The sequence below is a fragment of the Phaenicophaeus curvirostris genome, chromosome 2, assembly GCF_032191515.1.
Source record: "Phaenicophaeus curvirostris isolate KB17595 chromosome 2, BPBGC_Pcur_1.0, whole genome shotgun sequence".
NCBI classification, from domain to species: Eukaryota; Metazoa; Chordata; class Aves; order Cuculiformes; family Cuculidae; genus Phaenicophaeus; species Phaenicophaeus curvirostris.
This window is the reverse complement of record NC_091393.1, coordinates 81,645,577-81,668,920: the sequence shown is the minus strand read 5'-3', so window position 1 is coordinate 81,668,920 and position 23,344 is coordinate 81,645,577. Positions and strand designations below refer to the sequence as shown.

Sequence of the window (23,344 nt, the reverse complement as noted above, 5' to 3'; positions counted from 1 at the left end):
GGTGCACTCGATGCCTTCATCCAGATCATTTATGAAGACATTGAACACGGCTGGACCCAGCACTGAGCCCCGGGGAACCCCACTTGTCACTGGCCTCCAGCTGGATTTCACACCATTTACCACCACTCTCTGGGCCCAGCCATCCAACCAGTTTTCCACCCAAAAAAGAGAACGTAGAGTTTCAGAGAACGTAGAGTTCACCTAAATCAGCAACAAGTTATTCTGAAGGCATGTTATGCTACAAAGGGCAGAATCTGATTCCTGTTTGTTAGACAACGAATCACAGCTAAATTACCAAAAAAACAACAACTAGTTATAGCAGTAATATTTAAAACAAAAGACAAACGACATTGGACTGTAAATCTATAAAAATTTAACGAAAAATCTACTTTCAGCATGAACAAGAGTATCATTTCAGTGTTTATAAACAATTCTTTAGGAAAAATGTAAAAAAAGAGGTTACTTTTCTCTGAAATAAATTAACCAGAAGACCCTATTATACTACTGATTGTCAGTAATTGTTACATCCATTTAGCACTGGTTCTTTGGCTTTATCACTTTTCAAATTTAGAACCACGTATGGCTTATAGTAAGCTGAAGATCATGTACTTAACAAGTTTTAATTTCATCTGCTTGGCCTGTGAATTTGATTCAGTATCACTAAACTTCTAGTACCAAATTCATAAATGCTGCTGAAAACCATGACATCTCTGGTCATTATACACTGTGTTTGTCTGAACAGCGACTTAATGCTGCATAACGCAAGAGTTAGTATCTATGTATTACATAAGACACATTAGTGTCCTTCTAAATAGCCTATCTTTACGCATAATGAGTGTGTGAATTATTTAACCACATTAAAAAAAAATACATCTAAGAATAAAACTACAGATGCTACAGTGTTCTTTTTTAAGCTGTGTCGTACACTTAGGAGAATACTCAAGGAGATTAAAATTATGATGTGACACTGGGGCATATGTATCATTTTACTGCAACATGTGTCAAAGAATACTGGCTTCTATGTTTTCATTTATTTTTCAGAAGAACTGAAGGCTTTATAACCTTGTACGCTGCTTCTAGTAACTAACACGTTAAGAGCATTTGCAGTAAATACGTTCATATTTGAGTTTAGATTAGGTGAGATTTAGAGACAATCAAACCTCTGAGGGCAGAAAGGGTCTCTGGTGCCCTTTTTGAATGTAAATACTGCTAACATCACAAGTCAGAACTGTCATGGGGAAAAAATATTTTTATAAAGGAAAAATAGAACTGGAATATGAAAAAACACTTATAGACATGCACATTTAGAGAATCAAGCCCAAGAATATTGTTTCCATGAAATCACATAAGTCCTCTTTTAAACGTCTCTTATAAAACCTATAAAACCTCTTGCTATACCAATCTTTAATCTGGAATCATTAACCATAATATGTCAGATGTTAAAAAACAGTAATACAGAAACAGAATCCAATTTAATCTTTGCACTGCAAGGACAATTGCTGCTGAAATCATCTAGAAAAACAGTACCGAATTTGTCAAAACTGTCATTCAAAATGACAGATTTTTATAAAGATAATCCACGTTTTACGTATTTGCTTCTTTTGCCTTCATTAAACTATGAAAAAGACCCACAGCACAGCCTAACTAAACTAGACTAGTTTTTAATTGCCAATTTTGACATTCATGTTCTTTCCCTAACCCTTATCACTTGGTAAGTAGTTAGATCCTATTGTTGGGATCAACATTGTTATTAGTGTAATTGAAGACCACAGTAAAACAGTTAGCATCAATGAAAATCTATCGATGAAGCAAAGGTTTTGAGGAGTTATCTGCAGAGAGGGTACATAAAAACACTATGACACAAAATTGGACATCTTGAGGACCCAGATACTAGAAGTACATGAAATTAGCGGTAGATAAAAAGCAGATCAAAGAGACTGCATATACAAGGACTAATTAAAAAAAAAAGGTATTGCAACACAGAAGCTCATCACCTGAAAACAGCAAAAGAATCCAAGCTATTAGTTGGTACCTTGGATCCCTTGCCAAGAGGACTGAGACAAAAGGCAAATGTGATTCTGTTACACATCAAGCCTGATACAGTCAATTCTGACATGGAAGAATTAGTGCCACTCTCCAACAATCAGGTAGGATGTAAACTGGAATAAATCACAGCTAATTTCAGAGCTAGGAGAGATGCTTAAGAAAAGCTGCTCCCACAATCAAGGGGATAGGAAGCAAATTTGCTGAGAGGAGATTTAAAGACTTCAGGTTGTTGTCTGGCAAAATTAACACAGACAGCATATATGACTGGCATCCACCAATGCCTCAATGGAAGCATCAGGTGGGAAAATAATTACTTAAAATAAAGGACAACACTGGCATAAGAACAAATTCGAGCAGCCATGAATAATAGACACTCAAGTTAGGTTTCTAATGATCAAAGCAGCAAGATTCTTGAGTTTTACTTGAGAAGGTGACATTCAGGGAGTCCTCCTGCAGAAATACTGGAAAAATGAAAAATGTTTTTAAGATGTGACTTGATTAGTTTATAAAACAAACAGCATAGCAAGCTTTGTTACAAGAAGAACTGAGCCAATATACTAGCAGGACCTTACTACTGTGTGCTCCTGTGAATTTGTAATGCACTGATTAGCATGGAAATTCCAAGCCTTTCTTAAAAAGTTAAACACATGCAGTTCAACTAGTACTCAACTGTCACCAACAAGAACTATATAAATATTAGCAACAGGCAATTTTCAAATCTCACTGCAACACCAATCAAACTAAGACTATGCAAGCAGATTCCAAAATGCATACTGGACGAGTATGGAACTTCCTCTGAGAAGTTCCAGGCACGTGGTGATCACTCTTGAAAACTTGCATTTCACTCCTTTTTAAACAAAACTGAAGTCTGCAGTGCATTTCTGAAAGGGTCAACAGATGGCTCACACCTTGAAAAAAACCACAACCACCAAAATACCACTCCCCCTCCCAAAACCTCCAAAAGAATTGTAGTTTCACTTGACTTGAGAGAAGAGAGGTAGAATTGTAAATTCATCCTAACATGACCTCATTACAGTCAGCCCAAGGAAGCAATGTGCAAATTCCAGGGCAAGCACCGTAACTGGAGTTTGGGAAGAAAGTGTACATGCTGCCAACTTGCCAGGTTTCTGAGTTTCACATCCATAAAGAAGTAATTATCAGAGAAACCAGCCTAAAGAAACCTGTCCATAAATGTACTGAAGGTCCAACAGCCTGGAGCATTCAGAAAGATGAAGCTCAAAGAGATTTGTGACAACTGATAAAACAATTCTCATCAATTTAAAATCATTTGTGGGTCCTGTTCTTTCTTATTTATTAAGGAAAGCAGTTAAGCTACATTTTTTTTAAGGTAGAAAACTTTAAAAAGACTAGAAAATGCTGTACTTGTTAAAAAGGTTCAGCATGACTCAGCTTTCTCATTTGGAAGCTGAGAGAGCACAGCCTGGATAAACAAAGCATTTTGAGCTGGACCACCAGGCCAGAAGGGTATCAATGGTTCAATGTTTGATTGCTGGCTGGTAACCAGTGAAGTACGCCATCAGTCAGTTCTGCGGCTCCTACATTGCCCAACATTTTTATCAACAACTTGGTTGATGAGATAGGAAGCTCTCTCTGCAGATCTGTGAGCAACACTGAATTAGGAGAGTACTTGAAACATCAAACAGGCTAAGTTCAGTCTACACATACCTTGAAAAGGTCAAGGCCAACAGAACGCTCATGCAGTTCAACAAGGAGGAACACAAAATTCTGCATCTGAGTTGAATAACCCTGAGCATCAGCGCAGCCTGAAAACCAACTGGCTCAGTCACATCCCCCACAGGAAAGAACCTGGGGGTTAAAGTGGACGCCAAACTCAGTATGAGCCAAGGGCACGTCTTCACTGCAAACAGGGCAAACCACATACTGGACTATGCTCATTAGGATGAATGTAGCAGCAGTTACTACCCTCCCCCGCCTGGCACAGTGAGGCTGTATATCGAATCTTCCAAGCAGTTTTGGGTTGCCAGGTTCAGAAGAGATTAGAAGAAATAGGAGGGGGTCCAGCAAACAAGTGCTCAGATGGATAGGATCTAGAATATATGCCCTGTGAGAAGAAGGTGAAGGAGCCAGGTTTGTCTATTTGACAAAGAGGAGGTCCAGGAAACATGCAACAGGAGCCAATAACCTTTTGAAGGAATCACAGATTAGACAGTAAATTTCTTGCAGTAGACAAAGACAGTATAGAACGGACCAATGGTCACAGAGTATAGTTTGGGAGTTTTAAATTGGGCAACAGGAAAAAAATTCTGCACTTAGAAAAGGAATGAAGCCCTTGGAACATGTTACTCAAGAGTGGTTATGAAATCCCTATCCTTGTAGGTTTTTAACTCATCCAAAGCCACTGCTGACCTGATCTAATGCTACTAAGAATCATACTTGGAATGGGAATCAATTCCCTTTACAGTTTCTATGATTCCAGTTAGCTATCTCCTACTTCAGTACCGTGGTTTTCTTAACCAATCAGTGTTTTTCTTGTCTTCCTGTATTCACTAGCCACCACTAGGTAATGTAATTACAGTAAAAAACAACCTTTGCTAAGAACAAAATTCTTGAGATTCACCCAGATTTTATTAAGCTAGTAACTTGGTCTTCAGCACAAAGCATTATTTCTGCCACAATGTACATCAGTATTTAAAATACCAGCTTGACATGAAATAAAAATAACCATTTAAAACTTTGTTTAATTTAGAAATAGTATATATTTATGAAAACTCTTGATTAGCAGTCCCTTTGGATGACAACCAGAGAATTGTCACCATTCTTACTAAGAGACAGAGACAACAGCAAGAGGCAAGCCTCTTTATTTCTAAAGATTATATATGATTCTTTTAGAGTTCACTTCAGATAATTTTGTGTTAGAGAACATACCTAAGAGTTAAAAATTTGAAATTACATCTTGTCTCAGGACTCATGAGAAGCTGCTTTCAGATAAACACTTCAAGTGTGTAAGAGAATTTTAGTGCTCCCACAGAAGACAACACCAGCCATGTAATTTTGGGTGAGGCTTGAAAAGCCACAACAATGAAGCCTGAAAAAAACAATTGTAAAATTATTGCATACTTGATTTTCAGGACACCTCTTCAGTGACAAGAAGGGTCAACTTGGCTATAACCACATAAAGTTAGTTACAAAAGCAATGCAGAATTTCATTTTTATTCCACATGAAATGAAAAACACTATGAAGAAGAAAGGGAATCATTATAAAGATATGGGGTTTGCCACCTTCAACATTCATGTGGTGACTTTGCACCTTCAATAAATACAACTTTTGTTTTGTTAGGAATTAGAAAATACTTAAAACTTAGAATAGTAAGTAAAATAGTTTAAGTTCACTGACTTGAGAAAACATTCTTTTATGCTGCACAGCTCTAAAATAAATACTTAAAAGGAACTAAGAATATGCCACTATATCTTGGTTTTCATTTTCCTTCAGATAGAAGTGATAGAATAAACATTCTTACTAGTTTACGTTAGTGTGTTTTTATGAGGTTAATAACTGAAATGTCAATCAAAGCCTGTATAAACACAGTAGTTAAATACCTTCTGCTTTAGAAGCACTTTTTTTTATAAGAGAGCTAGCCAAGATTTCTAAAGGACTGCATGGTCTGGTTTGCTTTGATCTCTTTTAAGTACAAGTTTCTTTATACCTCTTGTTTTGGTATTTATTAAACCCTTTGTGTAATCAGGTACGGAAGGAGCACCTGTGCAGAACAAATACTGCAAGAAAAGTGTGACTGAGAGGAAAAATTATGCAACACACAGTTCACTAAAATACTTGTTAAGTCCTTTTCCAAAAGCAATTTTGTTGCTATAGTAAGCAAGAGAAATAAGTGTACAATGGGCTCAGAATAAAATAGGGGAACACCACTTAAACCCAACATCACAGACAATCTAGCACCTGTATCAACACTCAACTTACATATACATACACAAACATGCTTGTATATATGCATGTATATAAAACACAGTTTAAAATAAAATATATATTTTACATGGAATATATAAAATAATAATTTTAACAAACCTTTTCAGAAAGCTGAACCATATATATGCATAAGTGTACACATGTGTATGCATATATATAAGAATATATCCACACATACAGATAAAATTAAGATATACACATACATATATATATAAAGTATCCAAGAATTTTGTTTATCCACTTCCTATGTAACTATTATCTTTGCACAACAGCGTGTTAATTGCATGTTTAGTTCCCAGAGATTTGACTAGGATTGATGCAGGTTAATGTTTTTCTGACAATGTATATACAAAATAAAACCTTGAAGTAAAAATGGTTCTGTAGATTTTAGGCATTTCAGGTAGTTATACACATTTCTAAAATCAGCAGAAATCACATAGACACAGAAGATTCTCAGCCTCAAGGAGAACAGTCCATATTTTCTGCTACAAGGGATTTTAGATACTTTCAGATTAGACTCATAAAACAAACAGAATAATTTAAGTATTAACAGAGGGAAACAGATTTTTGTAGGAGGTTGTTTTCATTTTGTGTCTGTTTCTGCGCAGAAGTTTCATAAATTATGCCTTCAATTCACAAGTTAATAGCACCTTATCATTACTCCTGTTATAAAGGTACTTAGTAGTAGGAAGCCTGTTCAAAATCATATTTAAACAAGCATATTGTTATTGAACTATTAAGCAGTAAAACCTGTAGCGGTTATCTGAGTCAGCCTCAATTTTTGTATGTTTTCTTGAGACAGTTCTGAGCTTAAGTCTTCCAAATCTGTCAAAGTCAATAAAAAAAAGAGCCAGAGCATTAAAACCGAACAAGTTGAACAAAGTAAATGTGCCCTACTTTTTGCAGAGAGAAAGGATAGGGATTCCTTTTTAACAAAATCAATCCCCTCATAAGAGAATGTACTGCACCAAATCCTTATTAACTATTTCTCAAGCATTCACTGGAACAACTAAGGTGACATGGAGGGAAGAGGCTGCAAAATGTGGCACAAAAGGAGCTAAAGGACAAGGGGCATGTAAATGGCTTAGCTATCTCATGAAACCTCACTGTCACTGACCCAGTATTTCACATAAAAAGCTGCAACAGATAAAGGTTGCCAGAGAAAATCCACTAGGGAATCATTAACAAGATCCAAGATCTCCGTAGCATGTGGTCCAGAAAGTACAGGGCTCAGAGGCCAGTTTTATGAATCCATCCGTATTCATGTTCTCCTGCTGGAACCAGCACAAGAGGCTCAGCGCTCTGCTGCCTCAACATTGCCCTTCCTGTACACCAATTGCTGCACTCAGCATCCTCTCATGCGTTACTGTGCCTCAGTTGGCTCACAGGACTTTTACCAGTGGTGTGTCTCCAACTCAGCAATGAGCATTTACAGGCTACAGTAAGGCTGCTCCTATTTCATGAAACTCAGTGCAAATATATACATATATACACCATCTGTTTCACGTAAAAATCACCATGGTTGCACTTTAGCATTTCAACCTTGCTTACAGAACTGCTTTTTAATCAAAGTTGAACCTTTTCCATCTTGGAACCTTCTCCACCAAAGTTGAACAACTAAGGAAATTCCATCCGAGTGTAGTTCTTGGGTCTTCAACACGCCCCTTTGAGCAGTACTTCCAGAGCAGGCAGTGGGAGACCATGCTGGGGGCCAGAGCCATGGCAATCTCCTTTCCAGAGCCACTACCTGGGAGGAGAACAGGCCCCAGGACAGCCCCAGCACCTACAGCACAGAAGAAAGTGCTGCCTGCCAGCGGGGCTGGCGAACAGGTCACAGCTGACAGCGTAGTAGCTAAGCAAACTAGGATTCAGACCCTCCAAGTATGAAGAGACTGGCTAACTAACAAATGCCTGTGCTGTTAAGAGACTGGAGAAGGGACGGTTACCTTCTTTAAAGCAGACCATGATGTAGTTGTGCAGAGTACACTTCCCATCACCAAATATAAACAAGCTAATTGCAAAGACTCCTTTTCAACCTTTCTTCACTACATTACTTTGTCTTCATGTGGCTAGAACCACATGTCTTTGTTTCTAACTTTCTTTTCACTAAGAAGAGAAAGCTAAACCCTCTACAGTTGCACAGACCACTATAAACAGCCTTCACAACTTCCCTCCCTTCTACTTGCAAGAGCAGCACATAGGTTTTATTTTTCAATTTTCAAATACATTATTTCCTTGTCCATGATAAAACTAAAAAGATCACAGAATCACTAGGTTGGAAGAGACCCACAGGATCATCGAGTCCAACCATTCCTATCAATCACTAAACCATGGCCCCTCAGCACCTCATCCGCCTCCTTCAAACACCTCCAGGAAAGGTGACTCAACCACCTCCCTGGGCAGCCTCTGCCAGTGCCCAATGACCCCTTCTGTGAAGAATTTCTTTCTGATGTCAAGCCTGAACCTCCCCTGGCGGAGCTTGAGGCCATTCCCTCTTGTCCTGTCCCCTGTCACTTGGGAGAAGAGGCCAGCACCCTCCTCTCTACAACCTCCTTTCAGGTAGTTGTAGAGAGCAATGAGGTCTCCCCTCAGCCTCCTCTTCTCCAGGCTAAACAACCCCAGCTCTCTCAGCCGCTCCTCATAAGACTTGTTCTCCAGCCCCTTCACCAGCTTCGTTGCTCTTCTCTGGATATGCTCCAGAGCCTCAACATCCTTCTTGTGGTGAGGGGCCCAGAACTGAACACAGTACTCGAGGAGCGGTCTCACCAGTGCTGAGTACAGAGGCAGAATAACCTCCCTGGACCTGCTGGTCACACCGTTTCTGATACAAGCCAAGATGCCATTGGCCTTCTTCGCCACCTGGGCACTCTGCTGGCTCATGTTCAGTCAGCTGTCAACCAACACCCCCAGGTCCCTCTCCTCCAGGCAGCTTTCTAGACAGACTTCTCCTAGTCTGTAGCACTGCATAGGGTTGTTGTGCCCCAAGTGCAGGACCCGGCATTTGGCCTTGTTAAGCCTCATGCCATTGGACTCAGCCCAGCGGTCCAGCCTGTTCATATCCCTTTGCAGAGCCTCCCGACCCTCCAGCAGATCAACACTTCCACCCAGCTTAGTGTCGTCTGCAAACTTGCTAAGGGTGCACTCAATGCCTTCATCCAGGTCATTGATAAAGACACTGAATAGGGCTGGACCAAGCACTGAGCCCTGGGGAACCCCACTTGTCACTGGCCTCCAGCTGGAGTTAACGCCATTTACAACCACTCTCTGGGCCCGGCCATCCAACCAGTTTTCCACCCAGGAGAGTGTGCGCCTGTCCAGGCCTGACGCTGACAGTTTCTCAAGCAGAATGCTGTGAGAAACTGTGTCAAAGGCTTTACTGAAGGCCAAGAAGATACATCCACAGCCTTTCCCTCATCCAGTAAGCTGGTCACTTTGTCATAGAAGGCAATCAGGTTAGTTTGGCAGGATCTGCCTTTCATGAACCCGTGCTGACTGGGCCCGATCACCCAGTCTCTTGCATGTGCTTCATGATAGCACTCAAGATCACCTGTTCCATGACTTTCCATGGCACTGAGGTCAGACTGACAGGCCTGTAGTTTTCTGGGTCCTCCCTGCAATGCTTCTTGTAGATGGGCACAACATCAGCCAGCCTCCAGTCCAGTGGAACTTCCCTAGTCAACCAGGACTGCTGGAAGATGATGGAAAGGGGTTTGGCAAGCACATCCATCAGCTCCTTCAATACTCTTGGGTGGATCCCATTCAGCCCCATAGACTTGTGGGGCAAGCAAGTCTCTAACCACCACCTCTTGGATCATGGGAGCTTTGTTCTGCTCCTCTGACTCCTGGGTGCGTACACAAAGGGAACAATTTTCCTTACTATTAAAGACTGATGCAAAGAAAGCATTAAGCACCTTAGCCTTGTTCTCAGACCCTGTCACAATTGTTCCATTTGCATCCAATAGGGACTGAATATTCTCCCTGGTCCTCCTTTTATTGTTAATGTATTTAAAGAAAGATGCATCAATATTTAGTGAAAACAGGATATGACTGCATGCTCTGTAGAGCATGATGTTGAGTGGTCCCTCTTTACTTTTAAGCTTCCAAGGAACCCTTAAGAGTCAAGTCTGGCATCAGCCCAGAGTTCTGCTCAAGAAATCCCTCTCCTTCACTGCTCCCGTTCTACACTCCCCAGCTGTGCCAATGCAGCTGTTGATGCACTGTACATGACTTGCAGCACAGTCCCACCACCAACTGGTCCAGCACAACCAAGCAGTAGAAGCCATAATGCGTAGTTGGCAATTTCCTCAACCTGTGCCTCCTCAAACCACAGAGGAAGATGCTTCCTAATGTCGTTTCCATGAGCACAAACCCCAGCTCAACATGCTTTCTTGCCATAGGGATGGCCACCATAGATGCAACCTAAAATGTCTGTCAGCAGAGTTAGGAATCCCCTCACTCTTTTTTTTTGTCATGGAATGAGGGGGCCCTTTCACACAGCTGTTCTACTGCAAACACTCAGAATGACACAGGAACATTTGGAGGTTAGGGTGTCCACAGAATCTGTGGATGCCCCATCCCTGAAGGTGTTCCAAGGCCAGGTTGAATGAGGCTCTCAGCAAGCTGATCTAGCGGTACATGTTCCTGATTATATCGGGGGGGTGGAACTGGATGATCTTTAAGGTCCAACCCAAACCTTCTATAATTCTATGCTTCTAATATGACTTGGAACCATTGAGCTACATGGTGGAGGAAAGACAAAAGCAAAACAGAAACCCAAACCTATCATTCTTTTATTATACATACACCTGAAAAAAAACCCAAATACGGTTACTGATCATACATAGGTTATAGTTCACTCATTCATTCAAATCAATCCTTCACAACTGATCAAGACCATCAAATAATGGACCACAACTGTGCTGGCACTATGTAAACACCCAGGGCTACATAGTAATTTTAATGTACAACATTAACATAAATAGAGAAGGGAACATAACATCAGCAGACTAAAAGCAACAAAAGACAAGATAAGCCTGTATTTTTTGTATAGAGGATGCTATATGAGAATTTCTAGTAGCAACAAGTGGAAAAAATGGAAACATAACACAAAGTATGTTAAAATAACATAGCAGTGGAGTTAAGTTGCCAGTACTGCTCCAACAGATCTTTTTTTCTGGAAGCCTACACAAACTCTCCACCACTCCAATTGTGTCATCTTCATAGAAACTCTTCTTGAGAAAACAACCAGAAAGTCCAGTGTTTTTCAGACAGATGCCCAGAATAGCCCAGTAATAAGGGAACCCCCTGCAGGCAAAGGAGACATTGACCTAAACCCCTCATCTAAAATCAGGCAAACTGGAAACCTATGCCAAGTTCTAACGGTGGCATCAGAGAGGTGGTCTGTGTCTCAGTTCACATGCAGACTGCCCCTTAACGCAATTAGAATATCCTGCAGGCAACAGAACAAGCAGCTCAAATCCAGATGACTTCCACACAAGATCCTACAGATCCAAGTTGCTAAAATGCTAGTGCTTTTTAAGTAAACCGTCAGATTTAGAAGTGAGGAAAAGTATTACTTTAATAGATGAATTCTGTTCTGGCAAAACACTAAACAATGTAAGTTTCTTGGGGGAAGTGCCCAAGCACAGCTGCATCCCAAGGACGCGGCTGCAGTGAGCTGTGCAGCAATGGTGACACCTCGTGGTGACAAACTCCTGAAACACAGACTTCTTCACAAACACCACCTACCTTAAATCCACCAGTGAGGTTCAGAGGAGGAAGCTTTACAAACAAAATAGCCAAACAACATCTACATTATTCTCCTTCTAAACCAGTATCTCCTGTAGAGACAGGAGTCAAACCTGAAATCTAATCTCTGCCTCTGTTTTCATACCTCCTGTCTCTCAATGACCTGTCTTTAGAAGTGCTTCCTTATTCCCTTTTTTGCAGTGTTGACGACTGCAGGAGCAAAACAGTAGAACTGACTACATACAACGTTTAATACAAAATTTCAAAATTAATAAAGGAAGGAAAAAGAAGCCAGCCCAGCTTTAACTTCTTATGGTCAAAATGACTAAATAAAAATTACTGCAAGCAAAAATCTTCAGAGAGGCAAGCTGACAGTGCCACTTATGTAAAAATCAGCATTCCTTTTAATTAATTTAATCCATATATATAAAAATTTACTTTCCTTCATTCTGGTATCTCCCATCCCCAACACATACTCAAATGCATTACTTTCTGCCACTTCACAAACAGAAATCTCAGATTACATATCTCACAAGGCATATATTTGAGAAGTCTGTCTGCCTTCCCGCTGGAGAGGTTAGTGTGAAGTTTTTCCCTAGGACACAAGCTTAAAACAGCTGAGGTATATCTTTAATTGAGTGTTTAATATAGAAATTAAAAAAAACAACTTCAGAAGTTGTTACAACAAAAAAGCGAGAAGGCAAGAAATGAGAAACATGTTTTATTGCTCTGCTTGGGTTTCAGGGGTCATGTGAGTGAATCCTAGGTTTGGGCGAGAAGTGATTTGGGTTTATGACAAAGTAGGCATAATTTCATGCAGCAGGCGAGACAACATTTCAAATAGTTTCTGAGGGAGAGTAACTTTCTAAATGAAATCTCCCTCCAAGCTCTCACCCATATATCTTCCTCACATTCATATATGCATAGTAACTAATTTCTTGAAGTGACATCTGACATTAATTATGTATTTTAAACAGCTTAAAATGGCACTATCTTTTAAAAGGTGAAAGACTAGTATTATCCCGGGATATTTAGCTTCTCATAATGTGATGAAAATTATATTAGCTACATAGATCAACACTAAGGAACGACTGTATGAGTTTAAAAAAAAAAAAGTGGAATTTTTTAAGGTTAATCATAACAACTATCTTCTTTGAAACTGTACACCTTGTCCGTGATTCAAAAAATGCATCAGGAATCTCTGAAATAGTTACCATAATATCCATAGTGTGACCACTCTATGACCTACTCACCCAGGATTATTTTTTAATGAGTTTATTCTGCATCCAGCTTTATTTTCACATACCTGCTAGAGCAGGAATGTCAGCTACAGAGCACAGGCCATGGGCATGCTTCATTTGCTGCCGAAGTTAAAGGAAGGGGATGAAGGCCAAAGAAAACACTGGGGTGCTTGTGCACCAACTGGAGAGCACAGAGAAACAGGAATGCTCACGGCTGAGAAGTTTTAAGAAGTTTTATGTAAGTGAAATAGTAGAGGATCCAGAGCAGGACTACCGAGTTCAAGGACAGAATCCTTGGAAAACAATCATAGAATCTCTTGGTTGGAAAAGACCTTTGGGAGGTTTAGGCTGGACGTTAGGAAAAAATTCTTTACAGAAAGGGTCATTGGGCACTGGAACAGGCTGCCCAGGGAGGTGGTTGAGTCACCTTCCCTGGAGGTGTTTAAGGCACGGGTGGACGAGGTGCTGAGGGATATGGTTTAGTGTTTGATAGGAACGGTTGGACTTGATGATCCGGTGGGTCTCTTCCAACCTGGTTATTCTGTGATTCTGTGTGATAATGCCCAACCATACCTGTCCACTACTAAATTATATCCCTAAGCACTTCATCTACCCGTCTTTTAAATACCTTCAGGGATGGTGACTCAATCACCTCCGTGGGCAGTCTGTGCCAGTGCTCAATAACCTTTTCAGTGAAGAAGATTATCCTATGTCCAATCTGAACCTCCCCTGATGCAGCTCCCCTGAGGCCATTCCCTCTCATCCTGTTACCTATCACTTGCGTGAAAAGACCAACATCCACCTCTCTACAACCTCCTTTCAGGTAGCTGTAAACAGTGATAAGGTCTCCCATCAGCCTGCTCTTCTCCAGGCTAAACAACCCCAGCTCTCTCAAGCAGCTCCTCATAAGACTTGTTCTCCAGCCCCATCATCAGCTTCATCGCTCTTCTCTGGACACACTCCAGGACCTCCATGTCTTTCCTGTTGCGAGGGGCCCAAAACTGAACACAGTATTCAAGGTGCGGCCTCACCAGTGCCGAGTACAGGGGCAGAATCACTTCCCTGGTCCTGCTGGCCACGCTTTCTGATACAAGCCAAGATGCTATTTGCCTTCATGGCCACCTGGGCATACTGCTGGCTCATATTTAGTCGGCTGTCAACCAACACCCCCCAGGTCCTTCTCTGCAAGGCAGCTTTCCAGTCACTCTTCAACCAAGCCTGGAGTGCTGCACGGGTTTTTTGTGTCCCAAGCGCAGGACTTTGCACTAGGCCTCGTTGAACCTCATGCCACTGGACTCAGCCCATCGATCCAGCCTGCTCAGATCCCTTTGCAGAGCCTCCCTATCCTCACGTAGATTGACTCTTCCTCCCACCTTAGTGTCATCTGCGACCTTACTAAGGGTGCATTTCAGCCCCTCACCCAGGTCATCAATGAAGATATTGAACAGAACTGGACCCAGCACTGAGCTCTGGTGCACTCCACTTGTGACCGGCCTTCAACTTTATTTAGCTCCATTTACTACCACTCTGGGCCCATCCATCCTGCCAGTTTTTTACCAAGCAGAGGGTAACTTGGAGGAAAGAGACATGAAATAGTGCCAGGGAGATCCAGAGTAAGAAAACTAAAGGGTAAAAAATAGTAAGGTATCAAAACCTCCCAGCAACGCTCTCCTTCTGTGACACTGCATGTGAGCACAAATTAACTCTCAGTGCTTAACAGCAGATACTTTTGGCCCTACCACTTATTTCTTGGCAGCACAGTATAAGGAAAACTAGATGTTTTTCTAACATCATGATTCAAATATAACCATAAAGCAAGCAACATTTTCAAATTGTTGTTGGCTAAGGTAATGTTTTGCAAACCTAGAATTGGTACCAAGTGAAGCTTACCTGTTTTTTTTGGAATTTTCATCTTTCCCTCTTTTAACCCCAAAAATTCTTGTAATCAGAGCACTAAAAAGAAGCGTAGATGAATTTCTTACCTAAAGGAAAAAGAAAAAAACATGACTATGTTTCAAAAACTGCTCTGAAAAGTACTAATATTTTTTTAAATACAGCCACTAGTTGAAAGGAAGAACAGATGAATGAAGGAAAAACATGCCTACTGTTCAGAGGTCAGCACATGGAAACAATTAGTTCAGAGCATCTTTCCTTTTAATCAAGACAGCACTAATTGAAGGTTCAGATTTTTTGGAAATGTCCATCTTTAACATGAGGGATATATCCAAATTTCTAGTGGTTCAAAGCATTCACTCTTATCCATAGCAGATCATGAAAATGTTTCACCTTAATATGCCTTATGGAATACTATCTTTGACTGAAAAGCAAAGTAATAGTGAGAATGAAAGTAAATGCACTCCTTACTAGCTAGCTGCACTGTCTCAAAATTTAATAGCCAGACATATTTTTTATCTATAAGATAATCTTTGCCCCTACTTTTTGTCAGTATCAGTGCTCCACATGACAGAAGAATGTAACAAAAAAAAAAAAGTGACCAAAACTGACTTCTTTGCAGGTCTATATTCTTCTGTGCTGTATCTTAAAATATTACACCACGTAGCGTCCCAGAAATCATGGTACCACAAATCATTAACATGACCAAAGCTGCACTGAACAGCACCACTCTATGTCCTCTTACACTAGAGATGCAAAATTAAGAATTAACTTACTGCCCAGACAGGTGACATAAAACCTAGAATTGCTGCTTGTATTCCATCTGCAACGTAAGGCATGATGTTTTCACCTAAACGTGTATCCCTAAAGAGGGCCCGAAGGATATTTAAAGCATGAACCTATAGGAAAAGAAGAAATATAAGAAAAAACTATTTTCATTGGAAAATAACTTAAATATAATGTATTTTAATTACAGCAATGAACATGTAAAACAAAAATAATTCATACACACATTTGCATCTCTTTATTTCTATATTAAATACAAGAATAACAACTAAATACAGCTATTAAAAATATATTAAATAGCGCAGCAGTAAACACTGTTAAAAATAATGACAGTTTAAAAATACATTCCTCTAAGAAGCACAGTCCAGGCACTGCAAGCAAAGGCCAAAGTTCTTTTTTCTTTAGCTTATTATTTCTATAAAAATAACTTTTGAAGTTTAGAATCATCTTTTCCAACATTCTTGACATGCTGTAGATACTGTGAGAAAAAAATAAACTACATCTCACAGGAGGACAATATTAAGCTAAAACTGACAGCCAGGCTTGCTTCACCATATGGAGCATTTTCTGATATTTCTCCATTCTCCGTAGGGGAAGGCAGTAATCTGTGTAGCTTCACAGACTTTGACAAGGCTACGTAAATTTATACCAGCAGCAGATCTGGCAGAACCATTAGAACATACTTCTATGTATTGTCCACAAATTATGACTTGCCTTTACAAACAGAAAGATTAAGCATTTGATAACAACATTTTGAAGATAAAGACCTTGACTTTTAAATAAAATTTTTATCCATTACAAATATATATTTAGGTTTTAGAAGTTTCTAACTATAAATAAAGTCCCTTTTCATACAATATTTTAATACATACAATATGATTCATGCAACTAATTTACTCTAAACGTAAACAAATGCTTGCTTGTTAATTTCCTTGTAAAAAAAGAAATTACTCATCAATTTGTTTAGAAATACACTGCAGGCAGTAAACCGATAATATAAATTCAAAATGAATGACAATATTTGCTGTAAGGAAAAAAAAAGGATGAAATTATGCCCAGTCCATTTTTCAGTATCTTACTCACTTTTAAATTCCAGTGACTTTATAGCCTCTAAACAAGTAAACTCATTTTAAAATCCAGCTACAGATAATGAAAACAAATAAACCTTATTAAAAACACATACAAATTTCCTTAACTTTTTGAAGTAACACAAACACATTTATGACATTTGCCTTCTGATAAGAGACAGTATTGTACCTGTGGAATAACACTTGATGGTTCATTCAAAGAGTTGGCCAAAGAGATCAATTCTTTCATTGTCATCTTCAGTAAATCTGTTTTGCTCTTCTTTGGTTCTGAAGCTAACAAAGCCTACAGAAAGTTGAGGGGGTTTTGAAAAAAAAAAAAAGAAAAGAAAAAGGAAAAAACCCAAGTTATTTCTAGCCATTTTTCTTTACTAACCGTTCTGCTTCATGTTTCTACACGTACCATATTGCAGTCTCACTTCTGACTGTACACAAAGACTAAGGGAAATCGTGCAACAAGTTAAGTTTCAGTTTTAATGCTTAGTTTTGTTCAAAGCCTCTAAGCATTTAATTTTTCAGTATGAAAGCTTTGTTTATGCACTATCTGCCTAAGAAAATTTGCTTGTATGCAGCAGATAACTTATCACAAACCAAGAAAAGTCATAGCATTTATTCCTGTGAAAGTATCTGCCATATTATACATACTTACATTTCCTAATATAGACATTTGTTTAGTTTAATAACGCGTATTTAAGATGACACAAGCTGGTCAAAGAATAAATCCTAGTTTGCAAAACAGGATAAAACAAGCCGCATATTTTTAAAGGAGATAAGATACATCCATCTCCAAATAGTAGTTCAGTGGGTAGGGCATCTAGCTGACATGATTTAGTTCTCTAAAATTCAGGACTACATTTAAAACAGTTTTTCTCTCTCTGTCTAGTAGCTCTTGTTGAATTTGTCCAACGTAGTAAGAATGGATAATGGTAAATCACTTACATGTAATAAAAAAATATTATCCATTTGTGTTTTGGGGCCCAGAGACTGCTCAGCATCAGTTCAAACAAGATATTTAATAGTACTTCACATCACATAAGGACAACTGAAAGGATTAACTGCAAGCCAAATGAAGTATAGAGGTTGGACAGAAACCCAGAATTAGTCACTGTCAGTCTAGCAGTACCTTTAATGATGGGAGAAACAGAGAGGAACTGGGCGGGGGGGTGGGGTGGGGTGGGGGTGGGAAGAGTATTCATGATGTATAAATTAGAGAAGAACAAACTGAAGACTAGTATTTCATGCACTAAAAATGTGAAAGCTGTAACTAGTATTTTCCCACCATTTCCTCACACAATAATTGGAGCTGCACTTTTGTACTATTAGGTAATAATATTTCTATTGAAAAAGGTCATTTAAAATGCTCATAACCTTTAAAATTATATACCATCATTAAAACAGATATGGTTTATTATAACAAGAACAAATGTCACAGGAAGCAGATGGCAAGGAGACCACACTGAGTTTTGATTTTATGCATTAATAAAATAACCTTATTACAGTACTGTTAGGATATACATTGCAACTTGTATTTTTATTATCCAAATGAAACATGCTATTTAAGGTTTAATTAATTTTACTGTGTGCTACAGGCACATTCAGAACTGCCAAAGAACACTATCACCTCTCTTTACAATAAAATTACAACTCAAAAATAGATTATTTCAGTCTAATCCCATATTTCAAACCTTCTCATTAATTAACTAGACTACCTTTGTACTCTTCCAAAGCTGTCAAAATAGAAGCATCTGACCTGTTTATCCAAGCACCTATGGCACAGTACAAGCTTTGCCATACGTACTCAGTAAGGTAGGACAACTCCAGACCACGCACATCTTCTGCAATGGGATACCACTGGGTCCACCTACTCCTTACATTAGACAGCTTAACTTTTTACACGAAAAATTGATTCAAACATTTGTTTTTGCACATTCTTAGGGCTAACACCAGCTAATGCTCATTGGATACAAACTCTGTGGTGTGAATGAGGAAACCGGAAGACATGAAATCACCAATTCATTTTGCAGACAACTCCGGATGTAAAAGGGAAAGATCTTTTAACTGTTGAAATTGAAAAGGAAAAAATGTCTCTAAAACCAACACCCTCCTTCTGATGTCTGCTGCCTAGCACACACATAAAGCTGTGACTGACATAAAAGAGGTCAGACAGAAGCAGGCTGCCTCAACTTTCTCAGGGTGAACTCAAGAGTGGAAAACAAGCAAGACGAATTATTCTGGCAGGGAGAGCTTGCTCCCAGCAGTCCCTCAGATTCCTGGAACATGCTTGAGACTATACTTCACCGAGCAGAGAAAGTTACAAATTGTGTAGTTAATTTTGGACTCTTGTCTTAGAAAACTAGTTGAAAATTAAGAGGATGGAGATTAATTTAGGGGAAAAAAATCATGGCCACTTTAAGTAATAAAGGAATGGAAACAGGCAAGTGTCATCTGCAGGACAAACTCTGCAGTGACTGACCCCACAAAGATGCAGATGAGCTGCTGCAGACAACTGAGAGGCACTCAGCAGAAGATAGTACTTTGAGCAGAGACAAAACACTGCCAGCCAGCCAATCATTCTGAATTGGCAGAAGGCAGAGCCTGGGATGTGTAGAGCTATGAGTAACACAGGGAGCAGGAAGACTACGGTAGTGTGGCCTCATTTTCAGATACAGGTCTTCAGTAACCTCCTCATTCATTGCACTGGAAAATGTCAGTGAACACCAGTCAGTGTGACTCTATTACTTGATCCTCCTTTATTGCTGTTGAGTGAACTTTTCAAGCTCTTTGTAGTACTTTCTAGGCCACCATTTTACAGTTCTATGATGGTCTGTTCATATTTTACCAAACTCCCACTTCGTATGGAAGAAGCACAGAGTTAAACAGTTAACTGAGTCTTACATAATCTGTGAATTAATTTATGAATTTGCTGGGATTATTACAGTGGCCACACAGAGCCTAAGCTCAGTCTTTTGAAACACTAGTGAAATCTACCTCAAGCATCAATAGAACTGCAGTGCTACACAGTGCTAAACAACGTTTAACTACATGTGGCTTCTTGGTTGCACAAACGCAATCAAGAAAGTATTAAAAAAAAGTAACTGTTTGACCAAAAAGGGTGGAAATAAGAAAAATAAATAAATACATTAACGTATTCACCAGAAAGGACATAACAAAAAAAAAAGTCAGAGGTAATAACATTAGTTCATACCTGTATGTAGAATGGAATTCCTGCACTACGCCTCGTTGCACATAGTGTAGACGATGGATCACAAGATTTGATTTCTTCTAACACACAGTTTAACCACTGCTCTGGCATCTTGCGGAGATTCTCACTATCACATCTACATGAAACAAACACATAAGAAACTAGGACAGAGTCAAAGAAAACAATTAGTGACCTTAAGAAATATTTCTTGCTATATGTGACCATTTCCAAGCATATACACAGGGGTTTTTTAATAAATAAGACAGAAATTTAAAATGAAATAGTACATTTTTTCCAATGTTGGTACAAATTACATTAACCCTGCTTATCAAGTGCCACTAGAAAAAAATATTTCACTGAACAAAAAACTGCTTCAGCAGTGCCACTTCTGCCAAGAACTATTATTGTGTTCTGGAGAAGAAAACAAAGACATATGCATATCAGCCACATTGTAGGAAGTGACACTTCACAAATCCATAACTTTACTGCCATGCAGTAGCTGATGCATGACCCTTACACAAACTAACATATACAACTATGTTTATACCCACACAAGACAAAACCGGAGCCCCTCACAGTAGCTACGTATTATGTAAATACTCCTGCAAATCTCGGAGCCAAAGGAGGAATGAAAAACAAGACATGCTACTCTTTTTAAAATACTCTATCAGTCAAACTTTTGGTAAAGCACCAAAATTGCTCTCCTATCATCAAATACTCCTCCTCTGCAGTTACAAAACTCAGCATTGCCTGAAAGCAAAGGACTTCCAAAGACAGGGATAACCCTAGTCTCTTTCAATTGCTGGTGCTGATCAGTTCAACAAAATGCACGATATTCAGTGTGCAAGACCAGTTCATTACTCTTATATCAATATTCCAAAAAGATCATTCACCATTATAAAAGTTTCTATTAATGGGACATTGCTATTAAAACTCATGCTGGTTTGACAGAGTAGGAGAAAATTAATCACTGTGAGCAATACAACCGCAATTATCCCAACCACGCAGGACTTGCCTTACCTAAAAATATAATTAAATTCATGATTAAGTAGTGAGACCTTACAGTAAGACTACAATCAAGTTTTCTACCTACAAGACTGAAATAAAAAATTCAAAAGAAAAGCTAAAAGGCAACTGGTACTGAAATCTAATGCATTTACTCTTTCCTTCTTTACCCCCCCTTTTATTAAAACAAGAATTTATGTATGCTAGGAACCTGATACTGAACAACAAATGAGGCCTTTAATCTGTAGTGAAACCCTCCTTTCCTTCTTTTACAAAATAAAGAGAAAATTAATAATGCAGAAAACAGAGGTCACAGGAAGTACCAGACAGATCAGCAGAAGACACAACAGATTTCTTTTTCTTCAGTAATTCCTTTCCTATTTCCAGCAGAGGTTTCCTGCAATGCTGCCAGGCCTTCTTATTTTTTTAAAGGGCAGCACCTCTTCAAATCAGTGGCTAGCATGCAAACCTTCAATCCAGAATGCAAGAGAAACATGACTTCATAAGGGGTATATCACCTCATACCAGAGTATAGAAGAAGGGCACTGCCTGCCCCAAGCCTGTGACAGAAGCAATCAAATTAACCTGGAAACTAACAGAGAGTTCTCTTTTCTTTGACTTCCTTCTTCCTATTGCTGATAATCAGCTTCCTGTTCTGACTTTCAGGACACATGCCTTTGCTCGCTTTTAGTCACACAAGGAGAATGCAATTCTGCGGCTGAGACCGCACAAAACTTCTTGTGGATCTCCTCCGTGGGTCTCTGCAGCTAGACACCACTTCACAGCTCTCTTAATCTACATCAACACGTACTGCAGAAACCACTAATTCTGATCATGTCCATGGCTGGTCTTACCTCCCTAGCTAGGCAGAATTTAAATGTCCTAGTTGAGTTAAGCAAAAAGTAGTGCTCATCTCTCTTCAGTATGTTATCTTATGTTATTTAAACAAACATCCCACAAGTCACATTATATCTGCTGTGGTGCAAAAGAACACAAAGTAAAGCATTAAGGAAATATTTAAAAGTTGCTGTGTAGCATACCGAATATTTCATTGTTAAGTAAACTGAAGTTTGTTCCCCCCTATCAGTAGCAGTAGAAAGAGGAGAGATATGCTGAAATCTAATGAACTTCAGACTCCCTTAAAACTGTATTGCTTTGATCTTGCCACAAGTAAATGTACCTCGTTCAGTCACCCAACAAGGCACCTTTTCTTTTTGGGAAGGTGAAAGAGTTATTGCTTTAAAGTTAGAAACATTAGAAACTATTGACTTTGCAATGGAGACGACTACTCCCTTAAATTTGGCAGCCCCATCTCCTTATGGTCTGGCAAGAAGAATATCATCTTAAGAAGCAAGCGGTCCTAAATTTTAATAACGAAGCTTTACAATATAAAAACAGTGGTCTTGAGCTCAAGTGTTATTCACTAGAATGAACTAGTAATTATTTTTACCAGATCAAACAAATAGTGCTGATAATTAAAATATAACTTGTAACTTGATGCACAAATTACTTAAGCTGCACTACAGTGTTTTTTCACAAATTTCTGTCTGTCCATCTGCTGGTTACAGCAATTCCATACATGCCCCAAACCCTTTCTGTGGTCAGTATCAATGAATACAAAAAGCTTGGCAATCCCAAGTTAAAGCTAAGCCCCTCTCCCTAACTCACATGGCTGTATTTTCTCCTATCCAGAATTAATGGTGTGTTAAGAACAACGGGTTGATCTTGGATTTGGCCTTCCTGGATGTCAGTGGCTTGTGGCATAAACTTCACATAACCAGAAGCATTTTCTAAATGCATATATCCAGAACTCAGTGTTTCCAGTCACTGTAAGCAGTCCCTGTCAGGGGAAAAAGGGGTTTTCTTTCACCATTTTTCCTCTCTTAACAGCTCTGTAGCATTATTATTTTTCCCATAAGTAATGTGAAATGTGAATTCCTATTCTTTATAAAGTTAGACTCCATACTGCCCCGGCAGTACTCAAATAAGCTGTCAAGAAGCTCAGAAGTACGTTAACATTCAAGGTATAAGTCACCCTAGAAAATGTCTACTTTTAAGAACAACTCCTCTGCAGCTACAAAGTCCTCCCACCTGCATGCTCCTTTTCATAGGATCTGCTCTAAATGAAGCAAAATATTCCAAATTATACAGTTACATTAAGAAGGGTGCTGCTTTGAGGTTTCTCTAGCAGTAAAACTGAGCAAAAAGAGAAACTTGGGGGACCTGAAAATTTCAGAGAGACAGTTTAGTATCCATCTCTCTCTGTCACCAAGTCAAAAAAGAAATGGGGGTAAAACAGGAAGAGTTACAAACTAACATGTATTTGAACCAAGCATTGCCTTAACATTGTATCTTGTATTTCATTATATACTGT

At 39.2% G+C, this 23,344-nt stretch overlaps 1 protein-coding gene across 1 annotated transcript in view; it reads right to left on the bottom strand.

The window, feature by feature from the left end:
- The window catches only part of THADA (THADA armadillo repeat containing), a 166,197-nt gene that overhangs the window by 110,157 nt on the left and 32,696 nt on the right, over positions 1–23,344 (bottom strand). The window contains exons 22-25 of the mRNA XM_069852664.1: positions 19,969–20,101; positions 16,936–17,049; positions 15,669–15,791; positions 14,890–14,981 (exon numbers count right to left, since the gene is read on the bottom strand). Coding sequence (XP_069708765.1) covers positions 14,890–14,981; positions 15,669–15,791; positions 16,936–17,049; positions 19,969–20,101 — 462 coding nt within the window. The remainder of the gene's footprint in view (positions 1–14,889; positions 14,982–15,668; positions 15,792–16,935; positions 17,050–19,968; positions 20,102–23,344) is intronic.